The sequence below is a fragment of the Lissotriton helveticus genome, chromosome 3_1, assembly GCF_964261635.1.
Source record: "Lissotriton helveticus chromosome 3_1, aLisHel1.1, whole genome shotgun sequence".
Taxonomy (NCBI): Eukaryota; Metazoa; Chordata; class Amphibia; order Caudata; family Salamandridae; genus Lissotriton; species Lissotriton helveticus.
In genome coordinates, this window is record NC_136061.1 from 1,557,485,997 (window position 1) to 1,557,501,599 (window position 15,603).

The window sequence follows — 15,603 nt, forward strand, 5'->3', positions numbered from 1 at the left end:
GAAGCGAGCTTCTAGCCCATGTTTTGGACCAATGGAGCGATCATACTAGTCAGTTTGCAATAGAGAAACAATAGCACTCACATATTCTTTCACCGAAACAAAGCCTTTCCACTCCAATGAGGGCTTGCCCAGATTGCTCGAAGAGGTCTGAAAGACCACCCAAGCCAATCTCTGTCCCTTTCCTCTGACCTGTAGACCCACAAGATTTATAGAATGGCTGTTGTTACCTGTATCCAGCACAGGACATTTGTTTGAAGGGTTATTAGTCACTGAAAAATAATCCATTGGGACCTGCAGCCGACTAATATAACATATGCACAGAACAGCTCTCACTCATCTTCCCCATCTCACTGTTAAATATTGCGAACCAAGACTGGATAAGAGAACCACTAACGCAAGACACGAAAATGCTTTCCACATACTTGTCATTGCAAGCACAACACCGTGATGTCCCCTAGCCCTGAAGAAGTCATGCAGAGTCAGGTCGGTTTCTTCTGACCTTTAGATAGAGAGAGAGAATGTGAGTGTATGTGTGTGTTTATGTGTTTTTTTTCCTGCTCCAACCTCTCATTGCCCTGAAATCGTGTCCAATGGGTGTGTAACAAGTCCTAGTGCTCATTTATGTCTCCACCACTGTGACGTCGCCCCCTGTTCTGGCAAAATGAACTGTCTTCCTGGGGAAAGAGAGAGGGAGAGGGAGTTAAGAGAAGAATGGAGAGGGGAAAAGAAGCACCACGACTAAGAGGGAAATCAGAGATAGAGAAACATGAGACTCATTCTTTCCGGTCTTGAGTCACATTTCTTCAATCAGTCTCCTGGGTCTTTGAATCATTCGTGATGGGCGCAAGCTGTCTATGCCTGCCCCTGGCCCCTCTCCTTCATTGTGGAGGGCTCCAACGTCATTAGGTTGGGTTGACTCGTCAGCTCCCCGTGAGACGTGACTGCCACCCTATCGCTCTCATTGTCTGCTGGCAGCAGGAAACCCCCTGAAGTGAAAGCTGCTCCTTGTGATGGAGAAAGGCCCTGCCGCTGCTATGACCAGTGACCCTTTGATGTTTGTGACTGACAACAGGCTGCATGAGAATTGAGCGTCAGACTTCCTTGTTTGTCGCTGGCATACCAGTATGAGGTCTCCAGGGTTTGAGCTTGCGCTCATTTACTTGTCGTTGAGTGTCTGCTTGTTTAATTCATCTTTGCTGTGGCTTCCTGGTCACAAGTGACTATGACGCTGTGCCACAGTGGTGCTATTTTCTCCAGTTGCAGCAGTCGTCTCCTGTTCTTTATTTTAAGTATGATTTACGTCAGACCACGCCCAGTAGAGCAGTGTGGGCTGTTGCAATAGTCCCGCAGGACTTGACGTAGGGCTTGGCCAACTTATATTTGTGTGAGCTTAGCTCTTTGGACTGCTTTCTCTATGTTGCTCATGCATCGCTCAGCCATGCCATTTGCTTGCCGTCACAGTCTCATTACCTTCTGATGATGTAGGCCTAGGTAGTTAATGAATCTACAAAATTCATCCCCTGAGAAATGAGGGCCATTGTCAGTTTTGAGCGTTAGTGGGACACCCCATGCTGAGAAGACTTTGTCTAGGAAAGGTAGATTGGGTCCTGCTGATGTGGACTCAACCTGGCATACCAGGGGGAAACAGGAGTATTCTTCAGTGATGACCAGTCATTACCCCTCAGTTTCTAGTGTCAATAGAAGTCAGTGGCGAGCATCGTCCAGGAGGTCTAACATTTGTAGTTTGTAGTTTGTAGCTATGAATTCAGGGGCCTCCCCATGGCCTGGCAGAGATGGCACAACAGGATCGCTTCTTCCACCAGGTGGTCTAGAACCGGGAACCATACTCTTTCTCTCAACATCTTCTAGGTTGCAACCATCCCCCTGTGGCTCTGGTGTGCAATATTTATTTTTCGTCGGTTAAGGGTCTGTAGGATGACTAACATGGTGCCTTGACGGAGCATTCCATGCTCTGTTTCAGACAATTCTTCCTATACGTGTTTGAATGCAATTATCTCTTTGCTGACTTTGTCGTTGAACTGGTTGTTGTCGTTTGCATGCCCCTACCATTGTTGTTTCATGATGCTCTTCACTGCTTTCAGTGTGATGCCAGTCTCAGATTTCCATGCGAGTTCCTCTACCGTGTTCTGAGCAGAAATGGCGTCCTACTGGGGATGTCTTCTTTGGCCATAGTGGGGTATGTGTCACGATAGTTGGCTCCTACGCTCTTCCTTCTGGGTGGTGATGATTATTCCTTAACTTTGTGCTGTTTCGTCGGCTAATTTCTTTATTTGTCTTTGTGTTTTGGCCCTTTATTGTGTGTTGCCGGACATCAAATTGGCCAACCCCATTGTATCCTATGGTTAGTCTATCTTGCCTGACTTAAAGATGGCCCCTGCATGTATCGCTATGGGCTACTTAGCTATGACTGACTTCAAAATGCGGCTCCCATAGACTTGCATGGGTAGCTGGCCTAACTTCAAAATGGCGGCCAACTCTTGCTAGATCTTGCAGCACCTCGCTTTTTTCCTTTTCTTCAGGCCTTTTGGGGCCTATGTATTATTTTTGGCGGTCGCGCTTGCCTGTGGGCGCCCACTGAGGTTTCTGGGGAGCGATCTGGGCCCTCTGTTGTGGCAGCATTTGGCTGTAGTGCTATATTACTTTAAAAGAGCCTTCACATTTTAACTTTTTTTTGTAATGCTCATCAAGCCGGCCGCTGGGGCTAGGGCGTGCTCTGAGCCCCTACTTGTGTTGTTTGGCAGTTGAGCTCTTCTGCTTAGAGAAGAGCCTCCACTTTTGACTTTTTTTGAATGCTCATTGGATTCCCTGGGGCCTGATATTGAGTGAGGCCACGCTGCAATGATCCCACCTTTATTGTCGCCAGTTGTTGTGTCACCTGGCCCCAAATAAATCACGCAGAATCAGGTTGGTTTCTTCTGTCCTTTATTCTGCATACAGCATGCTGCCCTGCTTTGTCTTATGTGTGTGTGTCCATGTTTCCTGCTCTTCCTTCTCACTGCCCGGAAGTCGTCTCCAATCATCCAGTGGGTGTGTGTGGCAAGTCCCAGTTCCCTGCTACTTCTCCACCACTGTGACAAACGCCCCATACCACCAAACATGTAGGCAGTGTAGTGTGCTACCCATTAAATAATGCACTGTGGTGTTTCACAATAGAGTATAATGTGCTATACAGCTGCGATTACAATTACATTTTAGAAGTACTATATTGAATACAAAAAGCCACAACAGGGTTACAATGAAAGTCTCATAATGTGTTTAGGTATTTCTCGTTTAAAAAAATGCTTTTGTCTTCTATTTTTCAAATATGCGTTAGTTTCACAAATACGTATATTCCAGATTGAGCTGCATTGGTGTTATTGTGCGATTTCCTACTCAGTGGATACATTTGAAAAGTCCCAGGTAGAGTTTAAAATATGTGAAGTTCTGCAGATGTTTGAAGTGTTTTTTTTTTCTTTTTCAGTATGCACACAATTATGACACATTGTATTCAACGGAATACAACAGAGAGGAAAAAAGAGAAAAGCCAACACGTAAGTGCCATTTGTAAAAATAGAGGATTATGTGCTTGGAAAGGAACATCTAATGCCTGTTTAAGATATATTCAAGTCAGATTACATAGGTTTTTACCACATTATTTTTTTGAGTCTTTTATTTATCTTTTGATAGCGTCAATAAGAACAATGACAGTGTACACACAGGTAACCATAAGAATTTTTTTATCAGGCATACAAAGTACCCCCGACCCAGTATCTCTGTTAAGCAGACAAAAGAATAAGTGTTTCATCCACTTTAATAATCTAGATTGGAATACACATCATAGGGGGTTCCCCTTTGGACAGTGATGCAATTGCGAAACAAACTCCGGCTCATCCCTGTACCTGCCATTCCCACATTTGTATGCATGAGAATGGCTTGCAAAACATATAGTACACAGTATGCCCTTCTTTTTCCATATGTATAGTCCTCAGTGTCCGCTCCCAATAACCCTTACTTGTTCCTGCCACCAATACCTCTATCACACCTTTTCAATGTATTCTTAAAATAACGCTACTATAATAAATAAAGAATTATAAATATCTGTAATTAGAAATAATAGAAAAATTGAAACAGCTTTGTGTTTTTTAAATGATGCAATGTTTTCTCATCCTATGACAAATCCGATCATCTCCCACTTTGATCGTTTTTGCGTAATTAAGTGGATGTTTCTTGTCTATTTAAAAACAAAGGGTATTTCCTTGAAAAAAGGTTTCTCGCTGGAGTTGACAAGGCAACTGTAGGACAGTGCCCTTTTTATATGGTCACCACCCACACTTTTTGTTCCAATGTTGATGGTTGAGACTCTTATAGTGCACTGGAGTCTGCTGCCCAGACCCCAGTGCCAGTGCTTCCCCAATTGACAAGGACTTTACCCCCCTTATAAGTTCCTAGTATAAGGTACCAGTGAAAAGGGGTCCCCATGGCCGGCAGCACTGTTTGTGCCACCCTGAGTGACCCAAGTAAACTACTGACAGCAGGCCTGCCATTGCAGACTGCATGAGCAGTGCAAACTGCTCAAACTCGATTCTGCCCTCACTATGTGTGGCAGAATCAAAGCACTACCTTTACTATATATCAGTCAACCCTAAGGGAGACCACCTAAAGCCCAGGAGGCAGGGTGCAGTAAACTAGAGGTGTGGGCATGTAAGTGCAGGCTCTTATGTCCCAGTATTGCCCTTTACCAGTAAAGGACACTATAAGTGATAGACGGTCCATAGGATAACGTGGGCTGGCCCCTGGGAAAACCTGAGGTTGACAGCTTCATTATGGTACCTCCTAAATATGTCATGTTTGGTATCAAACAATGTGCCTCCTCACCCCTGACATGACTCTTGTGTTGAAGGTGATGTGGCATGCACCCAAGTAGCTATCTTAGCGGGTGCCTACCCGGTTGCCCCAGCTTCTCTGTGCTCTGGCTGGCAGGCCATGCTTGCTGCCACCAAGACAGAATTCTGACCTTCTGCCAGGAAGTGTGATCACTCCCAGGAGTCATGAACAAAGGCTTGGGCAGAAAGAAGGTCTCATCTCCTCCCATCCAGAAGGCTAGTCAAGTGGCACATCAAGGTGGTGAGCTTCAAAGCTGCAACACCTCTGATATGCATCAGGATCAACTCCCAGAGGAGGAAACAGCCCTCCCCGTGCCCCAAGCACATTTGCACCTTGACAGGCGGGAAATTAGGTAAGCAAGGAGGCTGTACACCCCAGAGGGCTAGATACACCTCCAGGGTGAACAGCCTGGTCTGTACACTGAAGAAGGGTTCTGCCTTTTTTAGATGTGGCAGAATAGAGGGTTCTGGGTAGAAAAGATGACCCATACCCCCGTACTTGGTCATCTTAGGGGAGAATTAGCTGATGGGGCTAGCAGCCAATTGGCCACTTGCACCCACACCCCTAACACCCCAACATCTAGGATTTAAGGGTAACCCCTGACACCAGAACCTTAGTTCTGAACAACCTGCATCGAAGAGGACAAAAGAAGAGAACCATGTCTGCGACAACAGTACTTGCACAAAGCAAAAGAGGGATACTCTGTACCTGTGGTAATGTTCCTGGAACTGTCTGATTGAGACGCATCCTAGGCTAACTCACAGTTCTCCCAGACAGAGGAACCCCCGGGGAAGCCTGAAGCTCCCTCAGACTCCCCTGGACTATGGCACTAGTATCCTGCAAACTACAGATAAAAGAACACTCTGGAGCTGAAGAATCGCTGGCCATCAGACCTTCCATGGGACCACCCAAATTCATATGGTCTACTGCTTTTTGGGAACTGTAGTCCAGCCTTCCACGAAGTTACAGGCAGCTACCGTGTTCCCCGGGACCACAGGACGCCAAAGTATCTTTTTCCAAGGATTACTGATGCCAAGGCTTGTTGGTCGCCAGTCTGGTAACTGACCTCTTCACTCGATTCTCCACCTAGAGGGAACTCCATCTGACCTTCTGCCAACATCAGCAACTACTCTGTTGTTTTTTTGCATCTTGTTTCCTGCAGCACTGAGTAAGTGCTAAATGCAGCTATCACGCTGCTCCCGTTTAGCATGGGGGACAGCCAGGACAGCTTTCCATCCGGGCTCCACTGGCCAGGTAAAATTGAACTGACTGTCGTGGCCTGGTCCTGGGACCTGCATCAACTTTACCCTGCAAGGGTACCACGCAACTCGATCTACCTATTGTCACTATTGTTTTTTCCCATTGAATACAATGTTAAATTTTCACCGTATTATTTGGCACTTATTTAATATTGCTTCTAAGTCTATAACTCCAGTTACATGTATATTATTCAGTTCATTTTGTTGTCTAAATTAAGACATACACAATATTTTTATAAATTGGTGTTGGATTTCTCTTGAGTCGTGTCAATTACTTATCATCCATGTTGGTACTCTGTAACACATGTTTCTCTAGTAAAGTCTGACTGCTCTTTGCCACACTACCAGGACTGAGCTAAGGATTTATTAGTGCGAATCCAAGGACCATCTTTGGGGTTGGTGACAGTATTGCATGGTGAAGCCTAACCAGCATCACCACATAATAATCCACCTTCCTACAGCAACCTATACCCATATTCATTCAAGTATAAAAGCAAAATATCCTTTTTGGAGAACTATGACGTCTGGTGGCCTAAAGGAAAACAAGAAGAGCAGTGGATACAGTGAGACATTGGAATTAACCGAAAAACACAGAGGTCACAGGGCAAAGTGACTGAAACTGCAGAATGTATGTCATTACATCGCAAACTAATACCACGCATGCCATTACAACGCGGGTATTACTACGCAATGTCAATGACAACGACATTCCACTACATCGCAAACTATTACCACAACTATGCCTTTACCACGCATGCCATTACAACGCAAAGGCATGCGTGGTTAAAGTTTGCAAGGTAAGTGACTACCCTACCCTACATAACCCTCCCCCGACCCCCAGTCCCCTCCCTACAATAACACTACACTACCCTGCACAACCCCCCCGACACTACCCTAAAACACTACACACACACTACAACTCTACCCTAATGCACTACACTACACAAACACTACAACAGTACCCTAAACCCTAAAACACTACACTACACAAACACTACAACACTACTCTTAACCCTAAAACACTACACTACTAAAACATTACCCTAAACCCTAAAACACTACACAAATACTACAACACTACCCTTAACCCTAAAACACTACACTTCACAAACACTACAACACTACTCTTAACCCTAAAACACTACACTACTAAAACACTATCCTAAACCCTAAAACACTACCCAAACACTACAACACTACCCTAAACCCTAACGCACTAAACTACTCAAACACTACAACACTACCCTAAACCCTAAAACACTACACTACACAAACACTACAACACTACCCTAAACCCTAAAACACTACTCTACACAAACACTACACTAAACCCTAAAACACTGACACTACCCTAAAACACTACAACAGTACCCTAAACCCTAAAACGCTACACTACATAAACACTACACTAAACCCTAACACACTGACACTACCCTAATACACTACACTACACACCCACAACAATATTACACTAAACCCTAAAACACGGACACTACCCTAAAACACTACACTACACAAACACCCTAAAAATACCCTAAAGCGTAAAGCACAACCCCACACAACACAAACATTACAACACTACTTTGACACTAACCTAAACCCTTCAAAAGTAACCCCCACCCCAAGCGCAAATCCTTTACCTCTCTTTCCTTGTGGTTCCTCTCTAGCGTCACCGTCTCTGCTCCTGGTTCCTGCTTCCTGCTTCGAGGGGCAGTGCACGTCGTTGTGAGGAAACAGCCTCAGTTTCCTCACAACGACTTGGATAGCCATTACATTGCATGCGTTAAAAAAACGCATGCGATGTAATGGTATGCGTAGTAAACGCTACGCGTTGTTACATCGCATGCGTTGTAAAAGTTGCGTTGAAATGGCTGTTTCCCGAAACTGCCATACATGGTGGCAAGTTTTTGAGGGTAACTCTTCAGTATACAATAAAGTGATGGGTGGAACAGTTGACTTAATCTCAGCCACTGGTTATTATTCAGAGCCGCATCCCAGTCCATCATTATTTTTCACACCCTGCCACCTCAGTTTCGAAAAAACAGAAACAATTGGCTGGACAGGTCAAATTCTCAACGGAAATTATACAGCCACGCAGTCAAAATGTACCACGTAGCCACTGGATTCTTATTCCAAACAATTCTATCATTTATTTTTAAAGTTTTTCAGTTTTCAAAACAAAAGCGCAAACAAAATAACCATCAGAACAGTGAGTTCATATGCACAGTATCTACAAACATACAATATATACAATATTTACAACAATCGAGTTAAGCGACACACATAGTGAGACACCAAAGCAAATAAACATATATTGATTCAACTCAATTGTAATTATGTACAGTGCATTCAAAAATATGAAAATCAACAAAGAACCAGTCCTTAGAGTGATGAGACCAAGGGACAGGCGGGATTAAGATGAAAAAAGAGGTGCCTGCCTGTCTACCATAGCCTGTGGTCAAGTCTTTTTTAGTGGGTTGCACTACTAGGATTCGGTACACTCAAAATTGTTGTGTCCTAGCGACGCCCTTTAGGATTGCCACAGGGTGGAAATGTCGACGCGTTTCGAACCCGGATGTTATGGGTTCTCTTCAGGACAGGGACTGGGGACAGTAGATCTGCACAGGGCCACAGACGTTGCCGTAGTGTAGGTTAGTCGCAAAAAATATATTCAGGGCTGTTATTTTCCACGGTTACGCTGAGAACGTGGATTCCGCAAGGCGGAACACCCACGGGGCTGATGGACCACTATCTTTTTTCAATGCGGGTGGTAGTAACTGGACTCCAGTTATGCAGCGCGTTACATGGCGCCCATTACAGGCCGGCCAGCGGTGTCGGTGTCACCGTATCTCGTCGTTTGAAGGAATCAATCCCACTTCCTCGCGCAGTTCAGTCTAGGGTACAACACTACTTTGACACTAACCTAAACCCTTCAAAAGTAACCCCCACCCCAAGCGCAAATCCTTTACCTCTCTTTCCTTGTGGTTCCTCTCTAGCGTCACCGTCTCTGCTCCTGGTTCCTGCTTCCTGCTTCGAGGGGCGGTGCACGTCGTTGTGAGGAAACAGCCTCAGTTTCCTCACAACGACTTGGATAGCCATTACATTGCATGCGTTAAAAAAACGCATGCGATGTAATGGTATGCGTAGTAAACGCTACGCGTTGTTACATCGCATGCGTTGTAAAAGTTGCGTTGAAATGGCTGTTTCCCGAAACTGCCATACATGGTGGCAAGTTTTTGAGGGTAACTCTTCAGTATACAATAAAGTGATGGGTGGAACAGTTGACTTAATCTCAGCCACTGGTTATTATTCAGAGCCGCATCCCAGTCCATCATTATTTTTCACACCCTGCCACCTCAGTTTCGACCCAGCCATATTTAAATCAGCCTTGACCCTGTTCCACTGGGAACAATCCAGCCTGAACAGACAGGCTAGGTCCTACCTGAACCATGAATGGAATTCTGGGGTAAGACCACCACAGCCCGATGCTTTGTTGGCGTTCAACTGTAAATTGCCATCAATAGTGGTATCTCCCTCAAGTGATGTCTGTATGGATAGACATTAAGCGTAGATATTTTGAAGAATGACTTAATATTACCCTATTCTATTTTGGAACATAGTCCATTCCTGTAGCATAATTGAGAATGTATTGTCCTTGGAATTCAGGAATTCTTCCCACTGCAAACACTTTGAGCATATTCACAAGTAGTTAACTCCAATTTATCTCTACCTTAACGCTGCAAAAGTGGAGATAGATTTAACACCCCATTCACAAGCTGGTGCAAACTGCAGACAACACCAGTATTCCCGCGATAACTGCCCCCAAATTTATCTCCACGGTGGACACCACCAACTAACACTAATGAGATGCAGAGTAGGCGTTCCCGTGCAAAAACACACGAGAAAACCACAACCCCACATTCACAACGAACTGCTAGATCTGCGAAGCATACCAAAAAGAGGGGATGAACCGCGGTAGCAACAGGGATTTTACACCTTCCTTTTGCTGGTGCTAACCAGGACGACTACCCACAGCATGAAAGGGAACCCTGCCAAGAGCCACACTTGAAGACCCACAGATGGCATGGAGGCAATGATCATGCAGCTCCGACAACAATGAGGGTCGCAACACCCACCGCCACCACCCTTAGCCCCCCGTCATATTTTTTTAATAAACTGCCACCCCCTCAGCATTCACCCGTAAATGCATTTCCATCTATCACTTGTAGGTGCTGACTGGCAGGGTTTTTCAATAGAGCGGGGGTACAGAGTTCGGGGACTGGGCCTCTGTTGACAGTCTTTCACGCTGCATGCCAAATGTTAAATGAACCAGACAATGTCTCCTGCATTTGTTATTCACTTGACATCCTAACCCTCACATCCTAATATTTGTAAGGCCATGTTCGCAATGCGATATCGCCTGGGTTGAGAAAGGTGAGTTATCTGGCGCTGATGTGCCGATCCACAGCTATCACCTGCTAACGCGGAATAACTATCGCCATTGCGATGTTGTTGTCGCCTGTTTTCTCCGCCCTTCACTGTAATTATCGCCATGTAGCGCGGGCTTGTGAATACCACGCTATCACGGCGAAAAAAATTGGGGTTAGGCAGTGCTAACCTTTCTGCCGATAAATTACTTTGGCGATAGTTATAGCACGTTCTTGTGAATATACCCCTTTGTGTTTTGCACCCAGAATGTTTGATATGTCTTATTTGCCTTAAGAAAGCTCTTGTGCTTGACTTGTCCAATTGAAATGTGTCATGGCTAAATCTCCTATACCGACTACCTTTGGATTTCTTTTCAAGACCATTTGAATGTGTAAATTGTATCCAGTGTCACTTTACCACTCTTTGTGCCCAAAAAGTAAACATACATCTAATTTCCTAAAACACAATACTGTGTGATTAATTGTTTGTTACTAAAATTCTCTAAGCCACTTGGGTATGAGGTTATTCCCAAAACTAGAATTATGTGGCAATTCGGGCCAAAATATGCTGCACCTTTGAATAAATTATACAAAAAGGAAATGCAATAAGAAGGCACATTATATGCAATATTATTTCACTAGTTTGCCATTGTTAAGACACATTACAGTCCAGGCAAAAAGTTTATCTTCACTAGGACCGGTTTTACACCATAGTACAGCAATCCGCAACTATAAGGTGACCAGGGATTTTTTTAAAGTGTCTGGTGAAGCAGCGCGGCACCACATGCGGTCCTTTTTTTTATAGTAATTTCTGATCTCTTCAATATAAAAACTGTTTTTTTATTGAAATATCTAAATTATACTATGGTGGATTATGTGACAAGTGTGATAAAGCGCATACTATGCTGAAAGCAGCACAACTGCAGAACCACATAATGAGAGCAGCTCTAGTGAAAGCGCAGTTGAGCACACAGCATCTGATCACCCATTCATCAAGTTTCTTGCCAACAACTTGGAAGGTCCTTCAAAGATTTGGGGATAATTAAAAAAAATACTTCCAGATTAAGAGTACATTTCAAGCTGTATCATTGTTATTTCTTACTTACAATCTTGCATTTGATTTTTTTATTCATCTTGTGTATTTTTTGAAGTTCCCTTGGCTAAATCAATAACATTGACTTGGAACCCCTAGTTGCTGGATCTGAGTTTCATTCTCCCACTGCATTTTGAACGTTTTTTTCTAATACACTTGTGTTTTTGTTTCATGCTTCACAGTTCTGAAAATAGAGCCGCATGCTTACCCATCTCATCAACCAGAACTGGTGTCGGCTGAATTTAAGCCTGTTCCGCGCTCTTGCTACATGATTGACTACATCAAGTTCGAAGGGGTCTCCGTGCCCTGCCCTCTCATTGCACCCAAGACAAAAGAAGACGTGATGCAAGAGTTGCATAAATAAGAAAGCTGTTTTTAAGGTTCTCTCAAACTGCACCTCAACGTTCCTAGCAAGCTCTCTGCCTCTGATGTCCTGTGCCTCCAATGTACATGAAGGTTAAGACAATAAAAAAGATGCATGACCTTACATTGGGGTGTACTTTATTCTTGGTAGAACATCTTTCAGTGTTGTAGTATGATGGGGATAGAGTGATTTATAAAGGGCAGGAGATAGGACCATTCTGGGGTTTGTGAAGGCTTGGTGATCTTGTATTCCAGTCCTGTGTGCCAGTCTCCTTTCTTTGGTCTCACATTTCTTTAGTTTCATCTGAAGATGTGGAAGGTACACATTTAATTGGAAGATTGGGAAAGCAGTGGGTGAGAGCTCGCTTGGGAGGGATTTTCTTGCTTTCGGTTGCACTCCTTGTGAAAATCTCTTCTGGGTTTTAACCAAGGGCACTTTTACTGATGCAGATGTTATCTGTGTAAAAACATCATGCATAGGCAGGGGTGCAGCCAAGACCAGATGAAGAGGGGCACGAGCTCCGCCTGCTGACTCCCAGCCCCAGCCATAATCTTGTACTTTGCTGCCCCCCCCAACGCTTGGTGATGTGTGATACTAACGGGAGGCTGGGGTTGACTTTGAAAAGAGCTGAACCCTAGCTAGTGGTCTGTGTGGTGTACTGGGATCCCAACACCTGCAGCGTGCCCTGAGAATCCAAGATGGCAGCCACTGAGATGGGCCTTAGCAGTGACCCCAGAGGCAGACTAATGGAGGGTGAGGAGGGCGGGGGAGTCCCCCCAGGCGCGCGTCCCAGTGTTCTAACGCGCAATGAAGATAGTAGGGTGGTGGAGAGAGGTCTGTCCGTTGGTAACTGATCAAGCACCTATGGTAGGAGGTGCAAGGGGAAGGAGCGCGCACAGTGAGAAAGTGCCAACACACCCAGATAGCCTTGAGTTAGTCGTGGGGGGTGGCCTGCAGGCCCCAGCTGGAACACATGCCGATTGCCCCTCTTCCGCCATCCAGAGGTGGTGGAGAGTGAGTGGTACAGGACCTGAACTCCCTGCAGGACTCATTATCTGGCAAAGGGCATCCAGTGAGGACAACCTCAGTTGGGGGTCACTATTTATTTATTTATTTATTTAAGTTGTTACATTTATAAAGCGCTCTGTTACCAGCCGGTGTCCTGGCGCTAATTGACCACTCCGAAGACTAACCCTGATGCTTATTGCCTAAAGAACCATGTCACCTATTACAAGAACAATCAGCCCAAAATACACACAGCCGTAGCAAGTGAACGGAGACATCGTCCAGATAGCAGAGGTGCCCCTCCAGACTCTGTTGAACTGAACAGCAGACCCTGAAAGAAGACCCCTCAATGATGTGGGAGAGGTGGCGAACAATTGAGAGAAACTACATAATGGGCTTTACACTTGAGAGAATTGACTATAGCATGAAGAAACCCAGGGCAGATGGAGGCCCACCCATGAGGGGACCACCTCTGCGAAAAATCGAGAAACTCGAGCCAAGAAGAACCCTTGCGGAAATCACTGAAAGTCGCACTAGAAGGTGAAGTGGTACAGTTCAGGAAAATCCCAGAGGAAATTAATGGAACACTGGAGGCCAAGATAGATGGAGTAGCGGTTGATGTGGTGCTCCAATAATGGATCACAGTAAACTAGTCTCACCGGTCATAGATACTGAGGAAACAATTGAAATGTTACGCTGAAAATGCAAGTCAAAGAACTGCAGCATAAATGACACAACTCCGTGTGTGTGTGTGTGGAGGATGTGGCACGATGCACGCGCTAGAATAACATCCAGATAGGGGGACTATCTGAGAAAATTGAAGGGTAAAGCACAGAGTTATTTCTGGCTTTACCGAATATGTATGACTGAACTTCCCTGAATGTTTTTACTGTGGAACGAGCTCATCAGATTTCAAAGTGCCCTTTATTCCCCACCAAGAACAATTGTAGCTAGACTTACATTTCAGAAACCGAGATCACATCCTCCAGGTGGCACGGGCCACGGCCATTTGACGGGCAAAGGAAACAAAGTCCTTCTTTTCCCTGCTGATCCAAAAACAAAGGAACCCCTTTCTCAGAGTCAAAGCTAAACTGAGTCAGCTGGGCCTGCAATATCAACTTTTCTATTCTACCAAACTCGGTGTGATCGAAGAAAAATCTCATATTTATTTGCAACACCAGATGAGGACTGGTAAAGGTTTGAACACAATGGAACAATCTGATTGAAGGACAATGGCTGGACGAGAATCACGAGATCACAGAATCAACTCACAAAATCGAATAGTGCGCCGAAGAGACAGGTTTGTCCAGCGACCATCAAGAAAGCAAGCATGATCGGAGAGAGCCAAGGTGGTGGTAGACGTGAAGAACTGTAGACACTCAAAAGGCAACTCAACAGAGCAGCCGGACACATCCCGGGATGATCCAGAATCTGAGGACGATCCAAAGGAGACTCTTCCCTAGAGGGACCCAGATGTAACCTCCATGACGGCAGAAAACATAGCATGAGGAGTGCATGTGGACTACAGTGTGTGCCTACCCCCACAACATTGAACTGATGCCAGCTGGGTGGTACCTAGTTGGTTAGTGGAATGAGGAAGGCAACATTTCTGAATGCTCCAGCTGTAAGCTAGGGAGGCAGCCAGAGTAGACTCTGCTCGTAAGTATACAGGGCTTACTTCTTTATCCTCACACTTAGGAAGACCTTTCTCTGAGATTATAATAATCAGTTTTTAGGTAAGTTGTAGGTCTCTACCTACTAGTTACCTTGAGGGAGGGTGGGTAACAGACAGATCTTTTTTAATATATATTTTTATTGATTTTTGAGTCAGCTATTACAAGTTAACATCTCAACTGTCCCACCATCACCCCTTCCCACTGCCCAAAAAGGAGCAGGCCATAGTATCAGCCTGTAATTGTCTATAAAATCCAGTGGCAATACAGTACAAGTGGGTTCTGAAAATCATCATATACTCATTTAGCATTGCAATCATTATCAGACAACAGTGCACTTTAAGATTCCACCTCACTATCATCCAGATCCACCACCAAGCCGTCCATGATCTGTTGTAATTGTATCTCCGACAATTCCCATATAATCGTTCCATCTTGGCCCTGCCCAGCATCTGGTGATGTATTTTTTTTGTGACCACTAGCCCCAGGTCAACTATTTTTTCTGCATGTTTGTTGTGTTTGATCCGAGGTACTAAGCCGAAAAGACATAGCTAGATGGAGAGCTGCAAGGGTAGATCAGTCAACTCTTTTAATACACTAATGGCTTCCACCCAAAAGTCTTGTATACCTGGACATTCCTACCACATATTTATAAATGTCCCTGTTGCATGCTTTCAGTAGGGGCATCTTTTGGGATTAGAAGGATCTATCATATGCAACCAGCTCGGCGTAACATAATCTCGATGTATACATTTAAAGTGTATTCATTTGAGTCTCGCATTGTGTGAAACCCTCCTGCAGTTTCCAAGGGCTTGGACTCAGTCTCTATCCTGTAATGCTTCCCTAGTGTCTGTCTCTCACTGCAACTTCAATGAACCTATACACTGTGTGTCTTTTA

General features: G+C 44.8%; 1 protein-coding gene across 1 annotated transcript in view; it reads left to right on the plus strand.

The window, feature by feature from the left end:
• CFAP68 (cilia and flagella associated protein 68) overlaps positions 1–12,150 on the plus strand; it is a 90,319-nt gene extending 78,169 nt beyond the window's left edge. Inside the window, 2 exon segments of the mRNA XM_078683951.1 lie at positions 3,482–3,551; positions 11,846–12,150. Coding sequence (XP_078540077.1) covers positions 3,482–3,551; positions 11,846–12,027 — 252 coding nt within the window. The 3' untranslated portion in view covers positions 12,028–12,150.
• Positions 12,151–15,603: the final 3,453 nt, after the last annotated feature.